The sequence below is a fragment of the Ylistrum balloti genome, unplaced genomic scaffold (assembly GCF_031769215.1).
Source record: "Ylistrum balloti isolate Yb309-2 unplaced genomic scaffold, AGI_CSIRO_Ybal_v1 Utg370558, whole genome shotgun sequence".
Taxonomy (NCBI): Eukaryota; Metazoa; Mollusca; class Bivalvia; order Pectinida; family Pectinidae; genus Ylistrum; species Ylistrum balloti.
Window position 1 is genome coordinate 70,907 of NW_026782351.1, and position 22,550 is coordinate 93,456.

The window sequence follows — 22,550 nt, forward strand, 5'->3', positions numbered from 1 at the left end:
AACTTATTGACAGGTAATAACTATTGGGACTGAAGTGAAAACTTTTTGACTTGTTTTAACATATAGGACTGGGGTGAAAAAAATTGACAGGTAATAATTATTGGGACTGGGGTGAAATTTTTTTGAAATTTACTGACTATTAGGCAGATTTGAAAGTCAATACAGATGATCTATATTACTTTGAAAAGGTATTCGTAAAAGAAAATGGTACTTGTGCAAAAATACAGAGCTACAACTACTAGATTGATGTGAATGTTATTCTTTGACCAAGTTAGTACATGGAATATGATGAAATGCTTTCTTACTGAAGAAACACATATATATGAAGGCTTCCACTGTCCAAAAACATTGAAGTTCATTGATTGCTTTGCATAGAATATGATAATAATTTGAGGGACCTGATCGGCAATGAAAGCAGTTTCTGTTGTTAATGAAATCTATAGTAAAGTCACAATCTGTAAAACTAAGACACTTTGTGTTAGAATTTCATAGACATTTCAGTTTGTAGTCTTCTTCAATGTCTTACTACTTTGAACACCTGGTGAAAATGACAAGATAAATATGTCTTAATACCTCTTTACAAACTTAAATGTCCTCTTCTTTCAAATTTCAGCTATCTTCAATGATTGTACTTCATTTAACTAATGGTCAAATCCAATGTTTTATTACTTCAGAAGACATATTTGTAATTTAAGAAATCAATGTTCTGAAAAGGAGGTCCATCTGTAGCCTGAAGAGTTTTCATCATCGACTTCAAAACCACGTTGACGTCCACTGACTATGGCTCGGGGCTGTTGGTATGGCTGCTGGTAGGGGAGGTAGTAGCTCTCAGGCAGTGCCTGAGTCATGCCTTGCTGGCTGACCGGGTAATTGTAAGGAAAGCCTACGTTGTCATAACCCTGATATCCATAGTTGTTTTGTGGGGCCTCTCGTTTCTCATACACAACCTTGGGCTTCGAAGAGCTGTTAATACATAATGTAATGACTCAATTCTTTATGAAACAAGCTTTTCCATTGGCCAATTTTTTTGTTTTGTTTTTTTTGTTATCCTTCAATAAAAACAATTGACATAGTTTTGTTATGTCATGTTTGATTGGCCAAAGCAAAGAGTCCACTATAAATTCCAAATTATTGCTATGTGTTATTCAATCATAATGATCAATTTTAGTCATTTTTTAGAGCCTGTATTGCTAACTTGGCTTTGCTTGGCTAAAATTGCTTCATTAAAACATAAAGGAAAGGGAATTCTAAATATCCAAGCAAACACCACAGAACATATCTACTTTCTTATTGAATCCAAACCCTCTTTCCCTTTATGGGGATCAGCCAAATCATTCATTCTTCAGACTAAATAATCCCTACAGGTGAAGGAGAATTTTAAATAATTTGCTTTATTTACAATATTGGGGCCCACTCCTCATCCACCCCTCCTACTTCAGGAGCCTGTCTACACAAATTTGATTCCCCTTTGCCTCAGAATGCTTCACATTAAATTTCAGCAGAATCCAATCATTCATACATGAAGAGAAAACATTTAGATAATTTGCTCTCTTTCCTATTTGAGCCCGCCCCTCCACACCAGGGGGCAGAGACACCCTGTTTATACTAAACTGATTCCCCTTTGCCCAAGAATACTTCAGACCAAATGAGAGAAATTCGATCAGTCCTACAGGAGGATTAGGATTTTACGGAATTTGCTTTATGTCCCCTACTGGGCCCATCCTCTCCCCTCTCGCCTCAACGTTAAAATCTGTCACCTTCATTGTATCCAAATGTCATTCCTTGATACCTTGTGGCTCTTTGTAGATAGTTACTTGAATGTTTTAAAACATCTGACCATGATATGACTTCACAATTTGCATGAACAAATTCAATATCACATTCCTTCAACAATAAACAGGTCAAACAATATGAGGAAAATAAAGGGCTCTATCCAGTAGTAGAAACATTTGATATTGATATATAAAGAGTGATTTGACAAAATTTGTATCCCTAAGTTCATAAGAAATTGCTTTGATAAACATATATGCCATATTGTTTCAGAGATGTCAGTTGTAGATATGATAACTGACTTACACATCAGACAGAATTCAGTATTGAAATAAACGCCATGCCATGGACAACAATATCTTATAAAAACTTGACCAGTCTGATTATATTATACCATTATATCCCAAAATTTTCATTTAATCATTGGTTTAAATCTATCTTAACATAATCTAGTGAAGATTTCAATAGAAATATTTCTCTGGGTGCGAGTTAGCATCCGTACATGCAAATGACATACAGAATCACACATTGTGCAATCGTTAAAGTCTGCTTGATTTAATTGGTAGGGGATGTTTATGACCCGTGCTATGTATATAAGAGGGATAATATCTCATGATCTACCAACCTTACTCGCCTGCAGAACACCACAATGATGATGATGACAATGATAAGGAACACTATTCCACCAATAGTTCCTGTTACAATGTATATCCAGGCCGTGTTGTCTGGTTCTGTAAATACAATATACAAAATTAATCAACAGTTTCAGATGTATGACAGGTAAGATGTTATACACACAATAGACATGTTTGATGCAACTACCATAATAGACTAAGACAGGTATGATGCTACTAACACAATAGACTAAGACAGGTATGATGCTACTAACACAATAGACTAAGACAGGTATGATGCTACTAACACTATACAACATAACAGATATGACACTAACAACACTATACACTATGACAGATATGACACTAACAACACTAAACACTATGACAGATATGACACTAATAATACTATACACCATGACAGATATATGACAGATTATATACACCATACACTATGACAGATATACACACTATGACACTATGACAGATATGACACTACTTACACCATACACTATGACAGATATGACACTACTTACACCATACACTATGACAGATATTACACTACTTACACCATACACTATGACAGATATGACACTACTTACACCATACACTATGACAGATATGACACTACTTACACCATACACTATGACAGATATGACACTACTTACACCATACACTATGACAGATATGACACTACTTACACCATACACTATGACAGATATGACACTACTTACACCATACACTATGACAGATATGACACTACTTACACCATACACTATGACAGATATGACACTACTTACACCATACACTACACCATACACTATGACAGATATGACACTACTTACACCATACACTATGACAGATATGACACTACTTACACCATACACTATGACAGATATGACACTACTTACACCATACACTATGACAGATATGACACTACTTACACCATACACTATGACAGATATGACACTACTTACACCATACACTATGACAGATATGACACTACTTACACCATACACTATGACAGATATGACACTACTTACACCATACACTATGACAGATATGACACTACTTACACCATACACTATGACAGATATGACACTACTTACACCATACACTATGACAGATATGACACTACTTACACCATACACTATGACAGATATGACACTACTTACACCATACACTATGACAGATATGACACTACTTACACCATACACTATGACAGATATGACACTACTTACACCATACACTATGACAGATATGACACTACTTACACCATACACTATGATAGATATGACACTACTTACACCATACACTATGACAGATATGACACTACTTACACCATACACTATGACAGATATGGCACTACTTACACCATACACTATGACAGATATGACACTACTTACACCATACACTATGACAGATATGACACTACTTACACCATACACTATGACAGATATGACACTACTTACACCATACACTATGACAGATATGACACTACTTACACCATACACTATGACAGATATGACACTACTTACACCATACACTATGACAGATATGACACTACTTACACCATACACTATGACAGATATGACACTACTTACACCATACACTATGACAGATATACTACTTACACCATACACTATGACAGATATGACACTACTTACACCATACACTATGACAGATATGACACTACTTACACCATACACTATGACAGATATGACACTACTTACACCATACACTATGACAGATATGACACTACTTACACCATACACTATGACAGATATGACACTACTTACACCATACACTATGACAGATATGACACTACTTACACCATACACTATGACAGATATGACACTACTTACACCATACACTATGACAGATATGACACTACTTACACCATACACTATGACAGATATGACACTACTTACACCATACACTATGACAGATATGACACTACTTACACCATACACTATGACAGATATGACACTACTTACACCATACACTATGACAGATATGACACTACTTACACCATACACTATGACAGATATGACACTACTTACACCATACACTATGACAGATATGACACTACTTACACCATACACTATGACAGATATGACACTACTTACACCATACACTATGACAGATATGACACTACTTACACCATACACTATGACAGATATGACACTACTTACACCATACACTATGACAGATATGACACTACTTACACCATACACTATGACAGATATGACACTACTTACACCATACACTATGAAAGGTATTATACTGCTTACACTTTACTATTGATTATATCTTAAATGTTACAATTTTTTGTCATGTAATGAATATTCTGTAACAAGAGATCCCAGAGGGATTTTGGCACCCACTACGTTTGATCTTTATATGCCCCTTGAAAGTTGGACCTTTTCCCTTTTTTTACTTTTTCTGTTTTTGCTCTTAATGATAAGACATTTTAACATTCCTTTGCAGAAATAGCGATGATAATATTTACTTGCCAAATCCAAGATGGCCACCTTTCCCCCATTTTGTTTTTCTGATCAGACCCAAAATCCAATGGGTACAACTAGTGACTAAGGGGAACCGACATATGAAATTTAAGAAAGATCCATTGAGAACTTTTCAAGAAATAGTGATTACAAACTTTCAAAGTCAAAATCCAAGACGGCCACCTGTCTGCAATTTTGTTTTAATGATCAGTCCAAAAATCGAATGGGCAAAACTAGGGACTAAGGAGAACCCACATATGAATTTGAGAGAGATCCATCTCTTACTTTTCAAGAAATAGCAATAGCAAACTTCACTGAGAAAAATCCAAGATGGCTGTCTGTTGGCCATTTTGTTTCTTCTGATCAAACAAGCACAATTAGTGACCAAGGTGAAATTACATATGCAATTTGAGGAAGATTCTTCCAGTACTTCTCAAGAAATAGCGATAAGAAATTTTTTTTACAGTCAGATGGATGGCCGAAAAACAGAGACAGAGCAATTTGAATAGCCAACCATCTGATGATGGTAGGCTAAAAAATATGATTCAATTTGACGATATTGATTATTTAGTTTTTTTCTTTTCAGAATTTAATTTCTGGACTGTGACAAAAATTTCCTCCTTATCACTGATTATTGATAAATCATACTACATACCACTCCTGATCTCACAAAATGTGCCCGAGTATCTGGACCCACACTGGCAATAGACTGTCTGGTCAGCAACACAGGTTCCTCCATTTTTACAATAGTCGTTATTCACAACACAGACTGCTGCAAAGTACAATAATTCAAAGTTGGTTATCAAACAGGTGGTGAAATTTTTCTATATTTCTATGTGACAATAGAAAACTGTATAGGACATTTCATTGTCTATCCTTGGACAGATCCAGTGATATACATATATAGATACATATTTACTGATACACTGAGGTAGAAATAGATCTAGTGGTATATAAAGTTACTGATACACTGACACTGAGGTAGAAATAGATCTAGTGGTATATAAAGTTACTGGTACACTGAGGTAGAAATAGATCTAGTGGTATATAAAGTTACTGATACACTGTGACACTGAGGTAGAAATAGATCTAGTGGTATATAAAGTTACTGATACACTGACACTGAGGTAGAAATAGATCTAGTGGTATATAAAGTTACTGATACACTGAGGTAGAAATAGATCTAGAGGTATATAAAGTTACTGATACACTGAGGTAGAAATAGATCTAGTGGTATATAAGTTAGATACACTGAGGTAGAAATAGATCTTGTGGTATATAAAGTTACTGATACACTGAGGTAGAAATAGATCTAGAGGTATATAAAGTTACTGATACACTGAGGTAGAAATAGATCTAGTGGTATATAAAGTTACTGATACACTGAGGTAGAAATAGATCTAGTGGTATATAAAGTTACTGATACACTGAGGTAGAAATAGATCTAGTGGTATATAAAGTTACTGATACACTGAGGTAGAAATAGATCTAGTGGTATATAAAGTTACTGATACACTGAGGTAGAAATAGATCTAGTGGTATATAAAGTTACTGATACACTGAGGTAGAAATAGATCTAGTGGTATATAAAGTTACTGACTACACTGAGGTAGAAATAGATCTAGTGGTATATAAAGTTACTGATACACTGAGGTAGAAATAGATCTAGTGGTATATAAAGTTACTGATACACTGAGGTAGAAATAGATCTAGTGGTATATAAAGTTACTGATACACTGAGGTAGAAATAGATCTAGTGGTATATAAAGTTACTGATACACTGAGGTAGAAATAGATCTAGTGGTATATAAAGTTACTGATACACTGAGGTAGAAATAGATCTAGTGGTATATAAAGTTACTGATACACTGAGGTAGAAATAGATCTAGTGGTATATAAAGTTACTGGTATATAAAGTTACTGACTACACTGAGGTAGAAATAGATCTAGTGGTATATAAAGTTACTGATACACTGAGGTAGAAATAGATCTAGTGGTATATAAAGTTACTGATACACTGACACTGAGGTAGAAATAGATCTAGTGGTATATAAAGTTACTGATACACTGAGGTAGAAATAGATCTAGTGGTATATAAAGTTACTTACACTGAGGTAGAAATAGAGGTATATAAAGTTACTGATACACTGAGGTAGAAATAGATCTAGTGGTATATAAAGTTACTGATACACTGAGGTAGAAATAGATCTAGTGGTATATAAAGTTACTGATACACTGAGGTAGAAATAGATCTAGAGGTATATAAAGTTACTGATACACTGACACTGAGGTAGAAATAGATCTAGAGGTATATAAAGTTACTGATACACTGATACACTGAGGTAGAAATAGATCTAGAGGTATATAAAGTTACTGATACACTGAGGTAGAAATAGATCTAGTGGTATATAAAGTTACTGATACACTGACACTGAGGTAGAAATAGATCTAGAGGTATATAAAGTTACTGATACACTGAGGTAGAAATAGATCTAGTGGTATATAAAGTTACTGATACACTGAGGTAGAAATAGATTTAGTGGTATATAAAGTTACTGATACATACACTGAGGTATAGAAACTGAGAGGTATATAAAGTTACTGATACACTGAGGTAGAAATAGATCTAGAGGTATATAAAGTTACTGATACACTGTGACACTGAGGTAGAAATAGATCTAGTGGTATATAAAGTTACTGATACACTGAGGTAGAAATAGATCTAGAGGTATATAAAGTTACTGATACACTGTAGACAATGAGGTAGAAATAGATCTAGTGGTATATAAAGTTACTGATACACTGACACTGAGGTAGAAATAGATCTAGAGGTATATAAAGTTACTGATACACTGAGGTAGAAATAGATCTAGAGGTATATAAAGTTACTGATACACTGTGACACTGAGGTAGAAATAGATCTAGAGGTATATAAAGTTACTGATACACTGTGACACTGAGGTAGAAATAGATCTAGAGGTATATAAAGTTACTGATACACTGAGGTAGAAATAGATCTAGAGGTATATAAAGTTACTGATACACTGTGACACTGAGGTAGAAATAGATCTAGAGGTATATAAAGTTACTGATACACTGAGGTAGAAATAGATCTAGAGGTATATAAAGTTACTGATACACTGACACTGAGGTAGAAATAGATCTAGAGGTATATAAAGTTACTGATACACTGTGACACTGAGGTAGAAATAGATCTAGAGGTATATAAAGTTACTGATATACACTGAGGTAGAAATAGATCTAGTGGTATATAAAGTTACTGATACACTGACACTGAGGTAGAAATAGATCTAGAGGTATATAAAGTTACTGATACACTGAGGAAGAAATAGATCTAGAGGTATATAAAGTTACTGATACACTGTGACACTGAGGTAGAAATAGATCTAGAGGTATATAAAGTTATACTGACACTGAGGTAGAAATAGTAGAGGTATATAAAGTTACTGATACACTGAGGTAGAAATAGATCTAGAGGTATATAAAGTTACTGATACACTGACAGGTAGAAATAGATCTAGAAATAGATCTCCAGGTATATAAAGTTACTGATACACTGAGGTAGAAATAGTTCTAGTGGTATATAAAGTTACTGATACACTGAGGTAGAAATAGATCTAGTGGTATATAAAGTTACTGATACACTGAGGTAGAAATAGATCACTGAGGTAGAAATAGATCTAGAGGTATATAAAGTTACTGATACACTGAGGTAGAAATAGATCTAGAGGTATATAAAGTTACTGATACACTGAGGTAGAAATAGATCTAGTGGTATATAAAGTTACTGATACACTGAGGTAGAAATAGATCTAGAGGTATATAAAGTTACTGATACACTGAGGTAGAAATAGATCTAGAGGTATATAAAGTTACTGATACACTGAGGTAGAAATAGATCTAGAGGTATATAAAGTTACTGATACACTGAGGTAGAAATAGATCTTGTGGTATATAAAGTTACTGATACACTGAGGTAGAAATAGATCTAGAGGTATATAAAGTTACTGATACACTGAGGTAGAAATAGATCTAGAGGTATATAAAGTTACTGATACACTGAGGTAGAAATAGATCTAGAGGTATATAAAGTTACTGATACACTGTGACACTGAGGTAGAAATAGATACTGATACACTGAGGTAGAAATAGAGTGGTATATAAAGTTATAAAGAAATAGATCTAGAGGTATATAAAGTTACTGATACACACTGAGGTAGAAATAGATCTAGTGGTATATAAAGTTACTGATACACTGAGGTAGAAATAGATCTAGAGGTATATAAAGTTACTGATACACTGAGGTAGAAATAGATCTAGTGGTATATAAAGTTACTGATACACTGAGGTAGAAATAGATCTAGAGGTATATAAAGTTACTGATACACTGACACTGAGGTAGAAATAGATCTTGTGGTATATAAAGTTACTGATACACTGAGGTAGAAATAGATCTAGAGGTATATAAAGTTACTGATACACTGACACTGAGGTAGAAATAGATCTAGTGGTATATAAAGTTACTGATACACTGAGGTAGAAATAGATCTAGAGGTATATAAAGTTACTGATACACTGACACTGAGGTAGAAATAGATCTAGTGGTATATAAAGTTACTGATACACTGAGGTAGAAATAGATCTAGAGGTATATAAAGTTACTGATACACTGACACTGAGGTAGAAATAGATCTAGTGGTATATAAAGTTACTGATACACTGAGGTAGAAATAGATCTAGTGGTATATAAAGTTATAGAGACACTGAGAGATCCAGTAATATATATACTAATCAAAAAAAGAAAGGTAACACTACTTTATTCTGTGATTAATGAATTAACCCCTTCATAAATCCTTACCAATCATGTACGAATAAAGTAATTGATCAATTCTGATAAAACTGCAGTCATGGTTCATTATAAAACTTTGCGTTCAGTTGATTTTATTTGACTGTAAAGGACATTGGGGTCAATTTCAAAAGTAACACCATTAGTAACCGGTATGGCCACTGTTTGCGAAGTAAACAGCATTGCAGCGTCATCGCATGGAACTCATAAACCGGCAGATAATTCGAGGAGAGATGTTGTTCCATTCAGCGATCAAGGCTTGGGCCAGCTCCTGCAAATTTGACGGCTGATTTTGACGTTTTCTCACGCGTCACCCAAGAACGTCTCAGACATGCTCAATCGGTGACAAATCAGGTGATTTAGATGGCCAATCTAACACCTGTACGTTATTCTGCCGCAAGAAAGTTCTGCTGACGCGACTGGTGTGCCCTGGTGCGTTATCCCGTTGAAAAATGGCGCCAACGCCATGGCGTCTTAAGAATGGCAGAACCACTGGTCTTAAAATTTCGTCCTGATATCGAATGCCGGTTAAATTACCATTTAACACAACAAGCCTGGTACAAGTCCCCCCACAAATACCACCCCAAATCAATACACTTCCACCGCCAAAGCAGTCCCGTTCTGCGATGCAGCATTTCGCAAAACGCTGCCCTCGTTGCCTCCACACTTTGTGCCTTCCATCTGAAAACAGAACATTGTTCCATTGTCGTAAGGCCCAACAACGGTGAACAGGGGTCCAGCTACGCCGATTATTACGGTGACGTTGCAACAAATTGGGTCCAGTGTAGGGACGCCATGCTTTCAATTGGTAGGCCCTCAACCTGTTGCGGACTGTTTGGGGAGACACACGACGCCCAAACAATGTCCTTGTAGTCTCTACTGCGGTTACGAATCGATTGCGCAAGTGTATCAATCGTATACGACGGTCATCCCTGGCAGTCGGTTTACAGGGTTGGCCACCTTGAGGATGATCGGATGTTGACCCAGTTTGGTTTAAACGACTTATGAACTGGTAAATTGTCTTAACACTGCAACCAAAATGCTGTGCAACTCGATGGCAAGACTCCCCAGCCTGGATCATGCCTACAGCCCTTTCTCTCTGTACTTGTGACAGCCAGGGCATATCAATAACGTTGCTAGATAGCAAGATTCGGTGATTTCTAAGTCCTAAGGACCTAAGGAACAGTTGTCAGTTTGAATGTTTATGAAATTCAAGCGAAGATACAAGTTAGTCGCAGAAAACCTTGTGCAGCTCTTTCGCTAATACAGACTTTCACGCTTGAATGATTTTGGTAACCCCCTTGGATTTTGTAATGTAAAACATTACCATTTTCTAATATTGCACAAACATCATTTTGTTTTCACTCATTTACAGGTATTCGCCAAGGAAACATGTTAACCTTTCTTTTTTTGTTGAGTATATATACTTACTTAGACACTGTGACACTGAGGTAAAGATGGACCTAGTGGTATATATACTTACAGACACACTGTGACGCCATGGTAGATCTGGTTCCAGAGGTATAGATTGCGATAGTGCTTGTCGCACTGCATTGTTTACATGTGGTTTGTCCAGGTAAATCTTGATATTGGTTGGCAGGGCAATCAACACATGTTCCTGAACTTTCATATGTTCCAGCAGCACAGGATTCTACAGAAAACCAAACAATATTTTACTATCATAGTATTGACATTGAGGCACTTGGTAAACCAACAATTAAAAAGGTTTTCATACCAAACACCCAATTTGTAGAAAAATTTATTTGATCAGAGGAGGATGTTTGCCATTAGACTTGATTTTTGTAATTTAGAAGTGGGCAACAGTTTTGATTTTTTTTAAAAACTCATATAAAGGTAAACAATTATAAAATACTTGATGCTTTGCAATTGGCTCTTGACCACAACCTGACATCTCTAACACTGCAGTCCCACTCTTCTAAAACATTCTTGTCAAATTGAGGAAGTACCTCAGTCCCAACCATCTATAACACCTCAGTCCAACCCTTCTATAACATCTCAGTCTCACCTATCTATAGCACCTCAGTCCAACCCTTCTATAACACATCAGTCCCATCCTTCTGTAAAACCTCAATGTCATTTTCTATAACACCTCAGTCTCACCCATCTATAACACCTCAGTTCCATCTTTCTATAACACCTCAGTCTCACCTATCTATAACACCTCAGTCCAATCCTTCTATAACACCTCAGTCTCACCTATCTATAGCACCTCAGTCCAATCCTTCTGTAACACCTCAGTCTCACCTATCTATAGCACCTCAGTCCAATCCTTCTATAACACCTCAGTCTCACCTATCTATAGCACCTCAGTTCAACCCTTCTATAACACCTCAGTCTCACCTATCTATAGCACCTCAGTCCAACCCTTCTATAACATCTCAGTCTCACCTATCTATAGCACCTCAGTTCAACCCTTCTATAACACCTCAGTCTCACCTATCTATAGCACCTCAGTCCAATCCTTCTATAACACCTCAGTCTCACCTATCTATAGCACCTCAGTTCAACCCTTCTATAACACCTCAGTCTCACCTATCTATAGCACCTCAGTCCAATCCTTCTATAACACCTCAGTCTCACCTATCTATAGCACCTCAGTCCAATCCTTCTATAACACCTCAGTCTCACCTATCTATAACACCTCAGTCCAACCCTTCTATAACATTTTAGTCTCACCTATCTATAGCACCTCAGTCCAACCCTTCTATAACATCTCAGTCTCACCTATCTATAGCACCTCAGTCCAACCCTTCTATAACACCTCAGTCTCACCTATCTATAGCACCTCAGTCCAACCCTTCTATAACACCTCAGTCTCACCTATCTATAACACCTTAGTCTCACCTATCTATAGCACCTCAGTCCAACCCTTCTATAACATCTCAGTCCCATCCTTCTTCAACACCTCAGCCCCCCTCCCTGCTATAATACCTCAGTCCCACCCTGCTGTAACACCTCAGTCCCACCCTGCTGTAACACTTCAGTCCCACCCTGCTATAACACCTCAGTCCAATCCTTCTATAACACCTCAGTCCAACCCTTCTATAACACCTCAGTCCAACCCTTCTATAACACCTCAGTCTCACCTATCTATAGCACCTCAGTCCAACCCTTCTATAACACCTCAGTCCAACCCTTCTATAACACCTCAGTCTCACCTATCTATAGCACCTCAGTCCAATCCTTCTATAACACCTCAGTCTCACCTATCTATAGCACCTCAGTCCAACCCTTCTATAACATCTCAGTCCCATCCTTCTTCAACACCTCAGTCCCCCCCCACCCCTGCTATAATACCTCAGTCCCACCCTGCTGTAACACCTCAGTCCCACCCTGCTGTAACACTTCAGTCCCACCCTGCTATAACACCTCAGTCCAATCCTTCTATAACACCTCAGTCCAACCCTTCTATAACATCTCAGTCCAACCCTTCTATAACACCTCAGTCTCACCTATCTATAGCACCTCAGTCCAACCCTTCTATAACACCTCAGTCTCACCTATCTATAACACCTCAGTCCAATCCTTCTATAACACCTCAGTCTCACCTATCTATAACACCTCAGTCCAATCCTTCTATAACACCTCAGTCTCACCTATCTATAGCACCTCAGTCCAACCCTTCTATAACACCTCAGTCTCACCTATCTATAACACCTCAGTCCAATCCTTCTATAACACCTCAGTCTCACCTATCTATAGCACCTCAGTCCAACCCTTCTATAACACCTCAGTCTCACCTATCTATAACACCTCAGTCCAACCCTTCTATAACACCTCAGTCTCACCTATCTATAGCACCTCAGTCCAACCCTTCTATAACATCTCAGTCTCACCTATCTATAGCACCTCAGTTCAACCCTTCTATAACACCTCAGTCTCACCTATCTATAGCACCTCAGTCCAATCCTTCTATAACACCTCAGTCTCACCTATCTATAGCACCTCAGTTCAACCCTTCTATAACACCTCAGTCTCACCTATCTATAGCACCTCAGTCCAATCCTTCTATAACACCTCAGTCTCACCTATCTATAGCACCTCAGTCCAATCCTTCTATAACACCTCAGTCTCACCTATCTATAACACCTCAGTCCAACCCTTCTATAACATTTTAGTCTCACCTATCTATAGCACCTCAGTCCAACCCTTCTATAACATCTCAGTCTCACCTATCTATAGCACCTCAGTCCAACCCTTCTATAACACCTCAGTCTCACCTATCTATAGCACCTCAGTCCAACCCTTCTATAACACCTCAGTCTCACCTATCTATAACACCTCAGTCTCACCTATCTATAGCACCTCAGTCCAACCCTTCTATAACATCTCAGTCCCATCCTTCTTCAACACCTCAGCCCCCCTCCCTGCTATAATACCTCAGTCCCACCCTGCTGTAACACCTCTGTAACACTTCAGTCCCACCCTGCTATAACACCTCAGTCCATCCCTCTATAACACCTCAGTCCAATAACCCTCTATAACACCTCAGTCCAACTATAGCACCTCAGTCTCATCCTTCAATAACACCTCAGTCCAATCCTTCTATAACATCTCAGTCTCACCTATCTATAACACCTCAGTCCAATCCTTCTATAACACCTCAGTCTCATACCTTTATAACACCTCAGTCTCATCCTTCCATAACACCTCAGTCCAATCCTTCTATAACATCTCAGTCTCACCTATCTATAACACCTCAGTCCAACCCTTCTATAACACCTCAGTCCAATCCTTCTATAACACCTCAGTCCAACCCTTCTATAACACCTCAGTCCAACCCTTCTATAACACCTCAGTCCAACCCTTCTATAACACCTCAGTCCAACCCTTCTATAACACCTCAGTCCAATCCTTCTATAACACCTCAGTCTCACCTATCTATAACACCTCAGTCCAATCCTTCTATAACACCTCAGTCTCACCTATCTATAACACCTCAGTCCTATAACACCCTTCTATAACATCCTTCTAACACCTCAGTCTCACCTATCTATAGCACCTCAGTCCAACCCTTCTATAACACCTCAGTCTCACCTATCTATAACACCTCAGTCCAATCCTTCTATAACACCTCAGTCTCACCTATCTATAGCACCTCAGTCCAACCCTTCTATAACACCTCAGTCTCACCTATCTATAGCACCTCAGTCCAACCCTTCTATAACACCTCAGTCTCACCTATCTATAGCACCTCAGTCCAATCCTTCTATAACACCTCAGTCTCACCTATCTATAGCACCTCAGTCCAATCCTTCTATAACACCTCAGTCTCACCTATCTATAACACCTCAGTCCAACCCTTCTATAACACCTCAGTCTCACCTATCTATAGCACCTCAGTCCCATCCTTCTATAACACCTCAGTCTCACATATCTATAACACCTCAGTCTCACATATCTATAACACCTCAGTCTCACATATCTATAACACCTCAGTCCCATCCTTCTATAACACATCAGTCTAACCAAACTATAGCAACACATACCAGTCGTTCTATAACACCTCAGTCTCACCTATCTATAGCACCTCAGTACAACCCTTCTATAACACCTCAGTCTCACCCTTCTATAGCACCTCAGTCCATCCTTCTATATACACCTCAGTCTCACCCCTATCTATAACACCTCAGTCAGTCCATCCTTCTATAACATCCTCACCCTGCTATAACACCTCAGTCCAATCCTTCTATAACACCTCAGTCTATCATCCTTCTATAACACCTCAGTCAGTCTATAACACCTCCTATCTATAACACCTCAGTCCAACCCTTCTATAACACCTCAGTCTCACCTATCTATAACACCTCAGTCCAACCCTTCTATAACACCTCAGTCTCACCTATCTATAGCACCTCAGTCCAATCCTTCTATAACACCTCAGTCTCACCTATCTATAACACCTCAGTCCACCCTTCTATAACACCTCTATAACACCTCAGTCCATCCTTCTATAACACAGTCTCAGTCTCAATCCCTTCTACACCTCAGTCTCACCTATCTATAGCACCTCAGTCCTATAACACCTCAGTCTCACCTATCTATAGCACCTCAGTCCAATCCTTCTATAACACCTCAGTCACACCTATCTATAGCACCTCAGTCCAACCCTTCTATAACACCTCAGTCTCAGCACCCAGTTCTATAACACCTCAGTCCAATCCTTCTATAACACCTCAGTCTCATCCTTCTATAACACCTCAGTGTCAACCCTTCTATAAACCTCAGTCTCACCTATCTATAGCACCTCAGTCCAACCCTTCTATAACACCTCAGTCTCCTTCTATAACACCTCAGTCTCATCCTTCTGTAAAACCTCAATGTCATTTTCTATAACACCTCAGTCTCACCCATCTATAACACCTCAGTTCCATCCTTCTATAACACCTCAGTCTCATCCTTCTGTAAAACCTCAATGTCATTTTCTATAACACCTCAGTCTCACCCATCTATAACACCTCAGTTCCATCCTTCTATAACACCTCAGTCCCATCCTTCTGTAAAACCTCAATGTCATTTTCTATAACACCTCAGTCTCACCCCAGTCCAATCCATCTATAACACCTAATCCTTCTATAACACCTCAGTCTATAACACCTTCTATATAGCACCTCAGTCCAATCCTTCTATAACACCTCAGTCCAATCCTTCTATAACACCTCAGTCTCACCATCTATGTCATTTTCTATAACACCTCAGTTCATCTATAGCACCTCAGTCCAACCCTTCTATAACACCTCAGTCTCACCTATCTATAACACCTCAGTCCCATCCTTCTGTAAAACCTCAATGTCATTTTCTATAACACCTCAGTCTCACCCATCTATAACACCTCAGTCCAACCCTTCTATAACACCTCAGTCTCACCTATCTATAGCACCTCAGTCCAACCCTTCTATAACACCTCAGTCTCACCTATCTATAACACCTCAGTTCCATCCTTCTATAACACCTCAGTCTCACCCATCTATAACACCTCAGTTCCATCTTTCTATAACACCTCAGTCTCACCTATCTATAGCACCTCAGTCCAATCCTTCTATAACACCTCAGTCTCACCTATCTATAGCACCTCAGTCCAACCCTTCTATAACTACTATAGCACCTCAGTTCCTTCTATAACACCTCAGTCTCACCTATCTATAGCACCTCAGTCCAACCATAACATTTAGTCTCTATAACACCTCAGTCTATAACACCTATCTATCTATACACCTCAGTCCAATCCTTCTATAACACCTCAGTCTCACCTATCTCTCCACCCTTCTATAACACCTCACACCTCAGCACCTCAATGTCAACCCTTCTATAACACCTCAGTCCAATCCTTCAATAACACCTCAGTCTCATCCTTCCATAACACCTCAGTCCAATCCTTCTATAACATCTCAGTCCAATCCTTCTATAACACCTCAGTCCAACCCTTCTATAACACCTCAGTCCAATCCTTCTATAACACCTCAGTCCAACCCTTCTATAACACCTCAGTCCAACCCTTCTATAACACCTCAGTCTCACCTATCTATAGCACCTCAGTCCAACCCTTCTATAACACCTCAGTCTCACCTATCTATAGCACCTCAGTCCAACCCTTCTATAACACCTCAGTCTCACCTATCTATAGCACCTCAGTCCAACCCTTCTATAACACCTCAGTCTCACCTATCTATAACACCTCAGTCCAATCCTTCTATAACACCTCAGTCCAACCCTTCTATAACACCTCAGTCCAACCCTTCTATAACACCTCATCAACACACCTCAGTCCAACCCTTCTATAACACCTCAGTCTCACCTATCTATAGCACCTCAGTCCAACCCTTCTATAACACCTCAGTCCAACCCTTCTATAACACCTCAGTCTCACCTATCTATAGCACCTCAGTCCAATCCTTCAATCCTTCTATAACACCTCAGTCCAATCCTTCTATAACACCTCAGTCTCATCCTTCCATAACACCTCAGTCCAATCCTTCTATAACACCTCAGTCTCACCTATCTATAGCACCTCAGTCCAACCCTTCTATAACTTCCCTATCCCATCTATCTATAACACCTCAGTCCCATCCTTCTATGATGCTATGATGATATTTGGTTTCTCATCGGTAGTTTGGTAGGTTTACTTTTTACCATTGTCATCCACTGCACTTACCACAGGTATTACTGCGAAGGACTTGTCCTGCATTACATTGTACTAGTGTACTAGTCACACCACCTCCTGTTAACGTTGAACCCTACAACAATATGTTATAGTAGATGGTGATATGATGGATAAAAGATACATTATCAATCCTCAATTCTAAAGCAATAAATGGATTTATCTGTCACTGTGTCAAACAAAACTAGTATAGATGTGAATAACTCATTCATAGTACTCTGTATCACTAAACATAAAGTTTATATGGTATATATACAGGTGTTACTCTGTATCACTAAACATAAAGTTTATATGGTATACATACAGGTGTTACTCTGTATCACTAAACATAAAGGTTGTATGCTTTACATACAGGTGTTACCCTGTATCACTAAACTAAAGGTTGTATGCTTTACATACAGGTGTTACTCTGTATCACTAAACATAAAGTTTATATGGTATACATACAGGTGTTACTCTGTATCACTAAACATAAAGGTTGTATGCTTTACATACAGGTGTTACCCTGTATCACTAAACTAAAGGTTGTATGCTTTACATACAGGTGTTACTCTGTATCACTAAACATAAAGTTTATATGGTATACATACAGGTGTTACTCTGTATCACTAAACATAAAGTTTATATGGTATACATACAGGTGTTACTCTGTATCACTAAACATAAAGTTTATATGGTATACATACAGGTGTTACTCTGTATCACTAAACATAAAGTTTATATGGTATACATACAGGTGTTATCTGTATCACTAAACATAAAGTTTATATGGTATACATACAGGTGTTACTCTGTATCACTAAACATAAAGTTTATATGGTATACATACAGGTGTTACTCTGTATCACTAAACATAAAGGTTGTATGCTTTACATACAGGTGTTACCCTGTATCACTAAACTAAAGGTTGTATGCTTTACATACAGGTGTTACTCTGTATCACTAAAAATACAGTTTATATGGTATACATACAGGTGTTACCCTGTATCACTAAACATAAAGGTTGTATACTTTACATACAGGTGTTACCCTGTATCACTAAACTAAAGGTTGTATGCTTTACATACAGGTGTTACTCTGTATCACTAAACATAAAGTTTATATGGTATACATACAGGTGTTACTCTGTATCACTAAACATAAAGTTTATATGGTATACATACAGGTGTTACTCTGTATCACTAAACATAAAGGTTGTATGCTTTACATACAGGTGTTACTCTGTATCACTAAACATAAAGGTTGTATGCTTTACATACAGGTGTTACTCTGTATCACTAAAAATACAGTTTATATGGTATACATACAGGTGTTACCCTGTATCACTAAACTAAAGGTTGTATGCTTTACATACAGGTGTTACCCTGTATCACTAAACTAAAGGTTGTATGCTTTACATACAGGTGTTACTCTGTATCACTAAAAATAAAAATAAAGTTTATATGGTATACATACAGGTGTTACTCTGTATCACTAAACTATAAGGTACTGAAGTATCAGGACATAAGTGTACTGTTGTACTGTGTTATCAGGACATAAGTGTACTGAAGTTATCAGGACATAAGTGTACTGTAGTATCAAACATAAGTTATCAGGACATATGCTGTACATATCAGGTGTTACTGAAGTATCAGGACATAAAAAGTTATCAGGACATAAGTTTATAGTGTACTGTAGTTATCAGGACATAAGTGTACTGTAGTTATGGTATACATACAGGTGTACCCTAGTATCACTAAACATAAAGGTTGTATATACATACAGTGTTACCCTGTAGTCATCAGGACATAAGTGTACTGTAAAGGTAGTCATAGGTCATACTTGTACTGTAGTTATCAGGACATACTTGTACTGTAGTTATCAGGACATAAGTGTACTGTAGTTATCAGGACATACTTGTACTGAAGTCATCAGGTCATACTTGTACTGTAGTTATCAGGACATACTTGTACTGTAGTTATCAGGACATAAGTGTACTGTAGTTATCAGGTCATACCTGTACTGAAGTCATCAGGACATAAGTGTATTGAAGTTATCAGGACATAAGTGTACTGTAGTTATCAGGTATACATACAGGTGTACTTACATACTTGTACTGTAGTTATCAGGGACATAAGTCATCAGGACATGTACTGTATCAGGACATAAGTGTACATAAGTGTAATGTAGTTATCAGGACATAAGTGTACTGAAGTCATCAGGACATAAGTGTACTGTAGTTATCAGGACATAAGTGTACTGAAGTCATCAGGACATACTTGTTCTCAGGACATAATCAGGACATAAGTGTCATCAGGACATAAGTGTACTGTAGTATCAGGACATAAGTGTACTGTAGTTAAGGACATAAGTGTACTGTAGTTATCAGGACATAAAGTTATCAGGACATACAGGTGTTACTGTAGTATCAGGACATAAGTGTACTGTATATCAGGACATACTTGTACTGTAGTTATCAGGACATAAGTTATCAGGACATAAGTGTACTGTAGTTACCAGGACATAAGTGTACTGTAGTTATCAGGACATAAGTGTTCTGTAGTTATCAGGACATACTTGTACTGTAGTTATCAGGACATAAGTGTACTGAAGTCATCAGGACATAAGTGTACTGAAGTCATCAGGACATAAGTGTACTGTAGTTATCAGGACATAAGTGTACTGTAGTTATCAGGACATAAGTGTACTGTAGTTATCAGGACATAAGTGTACTGTAGTTATCAGGACATAAGTGTACTGTAGTTATCAGGACATAAGTGTACTGTAGTTATCAGGACATACCTGTACTGTAGTTATCAGGACATAAGTGTATTGAAGTCATCAGGACATAAGTGTACTGTAGTTATCAGGTCATACTTGTACTGTAGTCATCAGGTCATACTTGTACTGTAGTTATCAGGACATAAGTGTACTGAAGTCATCAGGACATAAGTGTACTGTAGTTATCAGGACATACCTGTACTGTAGTTATCAGGACATAAGTGTATTGAAGTCATCAGGACATAAGTGTACTGTAGTTATCAGGTCATACTTGTACTGTAGTCATCAGGTCATACTTGTACTGAAGTTATCAGGACATAAGTGTACTGAAGTCACCAGGACATAAGTGTACTGAAGTCATCAGGACATAAGTGTACTGTAGTCATCAGGTCATACTTGTACTGTAGTTATCAGGACATAACTGTTCTGTAGTTATCAGGACATAAGTGTACTGAATTTATCAGGACATAAGTGTACTGAAGTCATCAGGACATAGTGTACTGTAGTTATCAGGACATAAGTGTACTGAAGTCATCAGGACATAAGTGTTCTGAAGTTATCAGGACATAAGTGTACTGAAGTCATCAGGACATAAGTGTACTGTAGTTATGAGGACATAAGTGTACTGAAGTTATCAGGACATAAGTGTACTGAAGTCACCAGGACATAAGTGTACTGAAGTCATCAGGACATAAGTGTACTGTAGTTATCAGGTCATACTTGTACTGTAGTCATCAGGTCATACTTGTACTGTAGTTATCAGGACATAAGTGTACTGTAGTTATCAGGACATAAGTGTACTGAAGTCATCAGGACATAAGTGTACTGTAGTTATCAGGACATAAGTGCACTGTAGTTATCAGGACATACTTGTACTGTAGTTATCAGGACATAAGTGTACTGTAGTTATCAGGACATAAGTGTACTGAAGTCATCAGGACATAAGTGTACTGTAGTTATCAGGACATAAGTGTACTGAAGTCATCAGGACATAAGTGTACTGTAGTTATCAGGACATACTTGTACTGTAGTCATCAGGACATACTTGTACTGTAGTTATCAGGTCATACTTGTACTGTAGTCATCAGGTCATACTTGTACTGTAGTCATCAGGACATAAATATGCTATAGTTATCAGGTCACAATTTTGATCCAAAACAAGTTATTTGTTATTTTCAGACATTGATACTACATAACACAATTTAATGTTTGATCCGCTGAAAAATATATCTTGCTGAAAACATTAATTTGTTACTTTCAGACATAAAATGATGACAATACACTTCATAATGAGCATGCAACAGTAAAACAGACAGATCTAGAATCAAATATCTTTTTAGAATACACAGGATAATGATTTCTCAAGTTTGAGTTTTAAGGATAAATTTCAGGCTTGGATCATTTTGTTTATTTTAGGATGAGTTATACATTTCGTATATACAGTGTATATTTTTATCATACTTTAGATAGAGTTTTAACAATACATGTTACACATACGGTACTGGCTGGACATCAGCATCCAAATTAACAGTAGCTGGGCCTGCAGCCCTCTTGCGCCTTCTATTTCCATTTCCTGGGGTACAACCTTGAGATGAGGCAAGTGAGATGTTCATGGAATGGATGTTTGAACAATCACTTGGAATACAAAGATTATATGGCAACGATTTCATCCTGGTTATAACCCTACTTCTCACATTATTGCTGAAGATGGTTAGACTGTTGCTATTGGTACAATCAATGCTGTTTAATTGCATTCTCAATCTGAACCTCACTCTTACTTGTTCCACAGGTGGTGTAACTGCAAAGCAAGAAATGAACATTTATTATTTCATATTTGATGTACATTCACTTTC

The 22,550-nt window shown here is 37.6% G+C and overlaps 1 protein-coding gene across 1 annotated transcript in view; it reads right to left on the reverse strand.

Moving 5' to 3' along the window:
• Positions 1-518: 518 nt before the first annotated feature.
• LOC132556307 (uncharacterized) overlaps positions 519-22,550 on the reverse strand; it is a 136,305-nt gene continuing 114,273 nt past the window's right edge. The window contains exons 59-64 of the mRNA XM_060220689.1: positions 22,200-22,495; positions 17,932-18,013; positions 11,242-11,409; positions 5,547-5,663; positions 2,396-2,501; positions 519-963 (exon numbers count right to left, since the gene is read on the reverse strand). Of these exons, the coding sequence (XP_060076672.1) occupies positions 699-963; positions 2,396-2,501; positions 5,547-5,663; positions 11,242-11,409; positions 17,932-18,013; positions 22,200-22,495 (1,034 nt within the window). The 3' untranslated portion in view covers positions 519-698. The remainder of the gene's footprint in view (positions 964-2,395; positions 2,502-5,546; positions 5,664-11,241; positions 11,410-17,931; positions 18,014-22,199; positions 22,496-22,550) is intronic.